This window comes from Squalius cephalus (genome assembly GCF_949319135.1).
Source record: "Squalius cephalus genome assembly, chromosome: 23".
In the NCBI taxonomy this organism is placed as follows: Eukaryota; Metazoa; Chordata; class Actinopteri; order Cypriniformes; family Leuciscidae; genus Squalius; species Squalius cephalus.
In genome coordinates, this window is record NC_137144.1 from 11,775,441 (window position 1) to 11,784,555 (window position 9,115).

At 39.2% G+C, this 9,115-nt stretch overlaps 1 protein-coding gene across 1 annotated transcript in view; it reads left to right on the forward strand.

Moving 5' to 3' along the window:
• Positions 1–9,115, forward strand: part of LOC307151812 (uncharacterized protein) — a 115,316-nt gene that overhangs the window by 102,912 nt on the left and 3,289 nt on the right. The window contains exons 45-48 of the mRNA XM_079859989.1: positions 2,460–2,537; positions 2,635–2,782; positions 8,704–8,853; positions 8,962–9,034. Coding sequence (XP_079716115.1) covers positions 2,460–2,537; positions 2,635–2,782; positions 8,704–8,853; positions 8,962–9,034 — 449 coding nt within the window. The remainder of the gene's footprint in view (positions 1–2,459; positions 2,538–2,634; positions 2,783–8,703; positions 8,854–8,961; positions 9,035–9,115) is intronic.

Consider the following 9,115-nt stretch of genomic DNA (forward strand, 5'->3'; position numbering starts at 1 on the left):
AAAACAGTCCAAGGTCAGAAATACAAAAAAGCAAACACGGGTAATAACGCTCAGTAGTGACAGCCAGGGCAAATCAAGACTTCGCAGAGATGTAATGTGTGGAAGTGGCTTATATGTGTGTGTGTAAATGAGGTGCAGGTGTGTTGCGTAATCAGTCCCAAGTGAGAGGTATGATGGGAATTTGAGTTCGGTACGAAATGGTTAATATTCTGGAGACGGATCCATCCAGTGGTGCAGAGGAGGCGGTACGGGAGCCTCCTCTGTAACACCGGCAGACGGCCGTACACATCGATTTACGGCAAACACTTAAAGGGATAGTTCACTTTGAAATTAAATTTTGGTATGTTTTAGCTTACCTGAAGGGCATCCAAGATGTAGGTGTCTTTTTTTCCGCAGTAGTTTCAATTTTGATATTTTTAGGTCAAACCGTTCTTGTCTGTCAGTCATTTCATGCAGGTCTATGGTCACGGTCTCAAAGAGCATGCACAAAGTCCAAATTAAAACAATTCCCCATCGTCCAAATTAAACAATTCCCCATCGTAAGTACACATTGATGGCCTAAGACACGAAACGAGCGGTTTGTGTGAGAAAACGAACAGTATTTATACCGTTGTTATCTCTTGAACACAGCCGCGTCCAAATGATCTGAGGGCGCGGGCGGGTATAGATATATACACTAGATGTCGCTTGGCTACGGTTTCATTCCAATGAACTGCAGTAGCCAAGGCGACGTCTAGTGTATATATCTATACCCGCCCGCGCCCTCAGATCATTTGGACGCGGCTGTGTTCAAGAGATAACAACGATATAAATACTGTTCGTTTTCTCACACAAACCGCTCGTTTCGTGTCTTAGGCCATCAATGTGTACTTACGATGGGGAATTGTTTAATTTGGACGATGGGGAATTGTTTTAATTTGGACTTTGTGCATGCTCTTTGAGACAGTGACCATAGACCTGCATGAAATGACTGACAGACAAGAACGGTTTGACCTAAAAATATCAAAATTGAAACTACTGCGGAAAAAAAGACACCTACATCTTGGATGCCCTTGAGGTAAGCTAAAACATACCAAAATTTTATTTCAAAGTGAACTATCCCTTTAACAGTAACACTTGACCCGACACACAACGTAATGACGAATGCGGAAGCACAGAGGATAGAGCAAAACAAAACACCGGTCACGAATTAAAAGTCTAAAACAACAATTTTTAAAGAGAAATGTCAGAGGAGCTTGAGTTTGTTGCCCAGCTCTGTTTGTTTGAACTGCGTGAGGCGTCAAAGCTTTCGATACTCCTACATCCTACGTCATACATCGTCAAGTGTTACTCTTTTCGTGTAAGTCAACTTGCCGATAAAGTTTTAAATATAGATATATTACACGAACGCATCGCTTCACTTCAGAAGGCCTTTATTAACCCCCCGGAGCCGTGTGGAGCACTTTAATCATGGATGGATGCACTTTTATGGACTATATGGCCAGTCACTATAATTATAAAGCTTGGAAGAGCAAGGACATTTTTTTAATATAACTCCCGATTGTATTCATCTGAAAGAAGAATGTCATATACACCTAGGATGACTTGAGGGGGAGTAAATCATGGGCTAATTTCATTTTTGGGTGAACTATCCCTTTAAGAAAAATGTTTTTGAAATCATACGGTGTAAAGCAGAAAGATCACTTGTGAAAAAGTTTGTCACTTATGAGACAGACACTTAATTGCATGTTATTTTCCATTAAATTAAAGTATTAAGTAAAAAGTATTAGTTTAAATTTATATTTAATGCAGTTTGTTGAACTAAACAGTGCTTTAGTTTAAATACATCTTTATATCCAATTTCATGATTCTATTGACTTTGAAATATGGTTTGAAGTGTATTGCCAAATGTACTGACAAGCAATTATGATAAACTGAAATATATACTCAAACTATAAACTGAAACTGTGTTCATAGTTCGAGGTGATGCACTTCAGTGTTGCTGTGGATTCTCATTTCCTTCCCAAGCCTGTAGAGGAGATCATTCGGAAACAAGAGTTCAGTAAAGTTCCTCTCATCACTGGTATTACTGATGATGAGTTTGGCTATTTAATGCCCACAGTGAGTAAATATTACATTTATTATATTCAATATCACACTCCAAACAGCTATTATTTCAATAAAGCAACAGAACATGCATTAGTATCCACTATATATATATATATATATATATATATATATATATATATATATATATATATATATACTTCCCCTATTATGCTACTGTATTAAAAAGGTACAGGTCTTTAAAAATAGAACATTCATTCACAAATTCAAGCTAATCAAAACGCTTGTTGAAAATAAAAGGTATCAACTGTATGAAATCAACACACACACAAAGATCTCAGATGCATTTATAATATATTCATATGTTAGGTTTTATTTTTTTATCCATAAAGTTGAATGTTATTTCGCCTTAGTATTTTTTCGGTCCTGGATGGATTGATGGGATAGATAAAGAGCAAGCCACAAAAGCCTTGACCATGAATTACCCTGACGTAAGTTGCACATTTACATTATATAATAGTATGCTTTCAGTTAATAGTTCAAATCTTTTTTCTTTGAATTCTGTGCTTTGAACTCAATTCCCTTTAGCCCAAGGATCGATGGATCTCTGACCTGGTGGCAAATGAGTACCTGGGCGACACAAACGACCCCATTCAAATCAGAGACATTTATAGAGAGATGATGGGGGATCTGATTTTTAATATCCCTGCCCTCCAACTGGCAAAATACCACAGCGGTGAGAAGCAATAATTTACTGATTCATTCATATTTAACTATTGCAACTGTGTAAACACTGTACAACCCCAAATCAGAAAAAGTTGGGACACTGTACAAATTGTGAGTAAAAAAGGAATGGAATAATTTACAAATCTCATGAACTTATATTTTATTCACAATAGAATATAGATAACATATCAAATGTTGAAAGTGAGACATTTTGAAATGTCATGCCAAATATTGGCTCATTTTGGATTTCATGAGAGCTACACATTCCAAAAAAGTTGGGACAGGTAGCAATAAGAGGCCGGAAAAGTTAAATGTACATATAAGGAACAGCTGGAGGACCAATTTGCAACTTATTAGGTCAATTGGCAACATGATTGGGTATAAAAAGAGCCTCTCAGAGTGGCAGTGTCTCTCAGAAGTCAAGATGGGCAGAGGATCACCAATTCCCCCAATGCTGCGGCAAAAAATAGTGGAGCAATATCAGAAAGGAGTTTCTCAGAGAAAAATTGCAAAAAGTTTGAAGTTATCATCATCTACAGTGCATAATATCATCCAAAGATTCAGAGAATCTGGAACAATCTCTGTGCGTAAGGGTCAAGGCCGGAAAACCATACTGGATGCCGTGATCTTCGGGCCCTTAGATGGCACTGCATCACATACAGGAATGCTACTGTAATGGAAATCACAACATGGGCTCAGGAATACTTCCAGAAAACATTGTCGGTGAACACAATCCACCGTGCCATTCGCCGTTGCCAGCTAAAACTCTATAGGTCAAAAAAGAAGCCATATCTAAACAGGATCTAGAAGCGCAGGTGTTTTCTCTGGGCCAAGGCTCATTAAAAATGGACTGTGGCAAAGTGGAAAACTGTTCTGTGGTCAGACGAATCAAAATTTGAAGTTCTTTTTGGAAAACTGGGACGCCATGTCATCCAGACTAAAGAGGACAAGGACAACCCAAGTTGTTATCAGCGCTCAGTTCAGAAGCCTGCATCTCTGATGGTATGGGGTTGCATGAGTGTGTGTGGTATGGGCAGCTTACACATCTGGAAAGGCACCATCAATGCTGAAAGGTATATCCAAGTTCTAGAACAACATATGCTCCCATCCAGACATCGTCTCTTTCAGGGAAGACCTTGCATTTTCCAACATGACAATGCCAGACCATATACTGCATCAATTACAATATCATGGCTGCGTAGAAGAAGGATCCGGGTATTGAAATGGCCAGCCTGCAGTCCAGATCTTTCACCCATCGAAAACATTTGGTGTCATAAAGAGGAAGATGCAACAAAGAAGACCTAAGACAGTTGAGCAACTAGAAGCCTGTATTAGACAAGAATGGGACAACATTCCTATTCCTAAACTTGAGCAACTTGTCTCCTCAGTCCCCAGACGTTTGCAGACTGTTATAAAAAGAAGAGGGGATGCCACACAGTGGTAAACATGGCCTTGTCCCAACTTTTTTGAGATGTGTTGATGCCATGAAATTTAAAATCAACTTATTTTTCCCTTAAAATGATACATTTTCTCAGTTTAAACATTTGATATGTCATCTATGTTGTATTTTGAATAAAATATTGAAATTTGAAACTTCCACATCATTGCATTCTGTTTTTATTCACAATTTGTACAGTGTCCCAACTTTTTCTGATTTGGGGTTGTATATACACTCACCTAAAGGATTATTAGGAACAACATACTAATACTGTGTTTGACCCCCTTTCACCTTCAGAACTGCCTTAATTCTACGTGGCATTGATTTAACAAGGTGCTGAAAGCATTCTTTAGAAATGTTGGCCCATATTGATAGGATAGCATCTTGCAGTTGATGGAGATTTGTGGGATGCACATCCAGGGCACGAAGCTCCTGTTCCACCACATCCCAAAGATGCTCTATTGGGTTGAGATCTGGTGACTGTGGGGGCCATTTTAGTACAGTAAACTCATTGTCATGTTCAAGAAACCAATTTGAAATGATTCGAGCTTTGTGACATGGTGCATTATCCTGCTGGAAGTAGCCATCAGAGGATGGGTACATGGTGGTCATAAAGGGATGGACATGTCAGAAACAATGCTCAGGTAGGCCGTGGCATTTAAACGATGCCCAATTGGCACTAAGGGGCCTAAAGTGTGCCAAGAAAACATCCCCCACACCATTACACCACCACCACCAGCCTGCACAGTGGTAACAAGGCATGATGGATCCATGTTCTCATTCTGTTTACGCCAAATTCTGACTCTACCATCTGAATGTCTCAACAGAAATCGAGACTCATCAGACCAGGCAACATTTTTTTAATCTTCAACTGTCCAATTTTGGTGAGCTTGAGCAAATTGTAGCCTCTTTTTTCCTATTTATAGTGGAGATGAGCGGTACCCGGTGGGGTCTTCTGCTGTTGTAGCCTATCCGCCTCAAGGTTGTGCGTGTTGTGGCTTCACAAATGCTTTGCTGCATACCTCGGTTGTAACGAGTGGTTATTTCAGTCAAAGTTGCTCTTCTATCAGCTTGAATCAGTCGGCCCATTCTCCTCTGACCTCTAGCATCAACAAGGCATTTTCGCCCACAGGACTGCCGCATACTGGATGTTTTTCCCTTTTCACACCATTCTTTGTAAACCCTAGAAATGGTTGTGCGTGAAAATCCCAGTAACTGAGCAGATTGTAAAATACTCAGACTGGCCCGTCTGGCACCAACAACCATGCCACGCTCAAAATTGCTTAAATCACCTTTCTTTCCCATTCTGACATTCAGTTTGGAGTTCAGGAGATTGTCTTGACCAGGACCACACCCCTAAATGCATTGAAGCAACTGCCATGTGATTGGTTGATTAGATAATTGCATTAATGAGAAATTGAACAGGTGTTCCTAATAATCCTTTAGGTGAGTGTAGTTAAAGGGTTTCATCATATTCGCAGAGCCATTTAACTCTTTTCCTGCTAGCATTTTTTGGCCAGCCACCATTTTAGTTACATTTTTGATAGTTTTCACAAAATGTTCATGGCCCCCAGAATATTCAGTTGTATGAATATTTTACATGAAATATGTCCAAAAAAAGAACAAAACCTCTGCTTTAAAAAACTAATTCTAGCTTTATTCATTATGTTTTTATCAACACTTGAATGTGGTTAAATTTCATACAAAAAGCAACATTTTGAACAAAAATCGCATTTACATCCAGATCAGATTCAATGATGATCAAAACATCAACATTTCACTCAGTAACATTAGGCAGTTTTGATTTATATACTGTTTAATGTTTGATGATCACGTTATTTTCACATGTGCATGTGCATAAGACATTTTCTGTCACTTGTTTCTGCTTCTTCACCTGTGTTTTGATCAGGAGATTCTGTACTTTTTCAGAAGAAATGTCATAGCGCCCCTGACCGTATAAAAGTGAAAACACAGAAAGCCGGAAATTTCCGTCAATGGTGGGAAAGTCTTTTCATAAATGACGGAAAATTCCGTCAATGTCAAGGAAAAAGTTAGTTCCCTTTCAAGGGAACTCGAGCTGCGTCTAGATGCTGTGGGAATGCCGCTACATGATTCGTCGTGAAGCACCTACAGTGGGGAGAACAAGTATTTGATACAGTGCCGATTTTGCAGAAAAGCATCCCCAAAGAATGTTGTTTCCACCTCCATGCTTCACGGATGGGATGGTGTTCTTGAGGTTGTACTCATCCTTCTTCTTCCTCCAAACACGGCGAGTGGAGTTTAGACCAAAAAGCTCTATTTTTGTCTCATCAGTCCACATGATCTTCTCCCATTCCTCCTCTGGATCATCCAGATGGTCATTGGCAAACTTCAGACGGGCCTGGACATGCGCTGGCTTGAGCAGGGTGACCTTGTGTGCGCTGCAGGATTTTAATCCATGACGGCATAGTGTGTTACTAATGGTTTTCTTTGAGACTGTGGTCCCAGCTCTCTCCAGGTCATTGACCAGGTCCTGCCGTGTAGTTCTGGGCGGATGCCTCACCTTCCTCATGATCATTGATGCCCCACGAGGTGAGATCTTGCATGGTGCCCCAGACCGAGGGAGATTGACCGTCATCTTGAACTTCTTCCATTTTCTAATAATTGCGCCAACAGTTGTTGCCTTCTCACCAAGCTTCTTGCCTATTGTCCTGTAGCCCATCCCAGCCTTGTGCAGGTCTACAATTTTATCCCTGATGTCCTTACACAGCTCTCTGGTCTTGGCCATCTTTTTTAGATGTTTATCGAGCATTAGCATTAGCATTAATCGAGAGAGTCACCGCTCGTATATGCTCTGGAGAGCTCCGGTGTGAACGCACCACTAGAGTCTCTCCTCTACGGCTCTACTCTGGCGATTCCGCTCAGGAAGGACCATCTCTCTCAGGCCAGCGGGTTGATCCTTCAACCCCGCCCAGAATTGTAGAAACTGAGGGGGTTCAGCTCATAAGTTCAAGTCTCTCAACTGAGGTTGTTGAGACCATCCTCCACTCTAGAGCTGTTTGTTTGCTTTGGGTCAACCATAGAGCTGGTAAGTCCCGCCCCCTCCGCTAACCCCACTGGACCTCTAGGTTGAAAAATCGTCAATGCAAGTGAATGGGAGAAAATAATTATTTTCTGGTCCCGTTTGAATTGTGCCATGAATGTGAACATATGTTGTCTGTGAATTTTTAATATAATGTTTCATGTAAAGAATGCTACAATTTAGCTGGTAGAAGTTTTGATACGGTTAGACTTTGCGTGAGAGCACTTTGTGGACTACAACTCTTCGCTGCTTTCGACGCGAATCTGAAGAAAGAACAGCCCATTTGGTTTGAATGGTGACATTTGGGTACAAAACACACAGGCATCTCGATCTGTCTCCATAGATTATCGCAGCATTAGCACCGTGATTTGTCAAGTGGAGGGAAATGTGTTATGGGGTGACGTCACATAGGCGACATGTAGTCGTTCTCGTTATGTCTTTTCCACAACTGCTAGCCAAAGAATCATACAATATACGGTCAAACTCGTAACATGAAACATTATATAAAAAATTCACATACAACATATGTTCACATTCATGGCACAATTCAAACGGGATCAGAAAATAATTATTTTCTCCCATTCACTTGCATTGACGATTTTTCAACCTAGAGGTCCACTTGGGGTTTTACGGATGGGCGGGACTTACCAGCTCTATAAAGGGGTGCCCGGCATCTAAACGGGATCGCAAGTGGGTGGTCGAGACCATCTCAAAATACAAAAGTTTAGAATGATTTTTGAAGGATCATGTGATACTGAAGCCTAGAATAAAAATATTCAGCGTTGATCACAGGAATAAATTACATTTAAAATATATTCAACTATAGAAAATAGTTATTTTAAATTGTAATAATATTTCACAATATTAGTGTAATTTAATCAAATAAATGCAGTCTTGGTGATTTGAGACTTTTTTTAAATGCATTAAAAAAAATCTTCAAAACTTTTGACAGTTACTGTGTGAAGCCATTAAAACCTCAGGTATCTTTTCTTTTCATATACATTTTCCATTTTTATTTAGTTAATTGTTAAATTATGCAAATATTTAAATTAATATATTAAAATACATTTCTTAGTATCTTAGCTCTAATGTTAAACATTTCAGAATGCATTAAAATATATATTTAAATTAAAATTAAAATAAATTAACAGTTATATTTTATTAAAACATAATTTTGTTAAATTAATATTTAAGTATATTAATAATTGAATATTAAACAAATGAAAATATTTTTAGTTATATTTATATTAAAATATTTATATATACATTTTAAGCCCTCATGTTAATCATTTCAGAATGCAGCCTAATCATTGAACTGAATTAGAGAGAGAGTTGTGCATGTTTGCATGATCCTTTTGCTCCCCAAAATCACAGTGAACTACTCTGCGAGTAAAAATGTGTGTAAAACCAAGGAACCCTGTTGTGATTTTAGGCTCAGGAGCGCCGGTTTACCTGTACGAGTTCCAGCATGCTCCCAGTATGATCCAGAAGAAAAGACCCAGCTTTGTTGGAGTCGACCATGCGGATGAACTTTTCTTTATTCAGGGAACCTGCTTTGCTAAAGCTCATCTCAAAGCAACCGGTAAGACTCGTGATTGCAAAAACAAATGCATTCTTTACCAACACTGACATTTTCTGAAAGGGTTTTAAATAAGTAGTAAAACATAATTTAATGGTTCAACCCTTTTAGCTCCTTTCACAAAGGAAGAGGAAGAGCTATGCAGGACTGTGATGGCCTACTGGGGGAACTTTGCACACACTGGGTAAAATATCCGTCCTGATTTTCTCTCTCTGTGTGTAGAAGAACAAAGTATATTGTTTCTGCACTCTAATATGTCTATTTT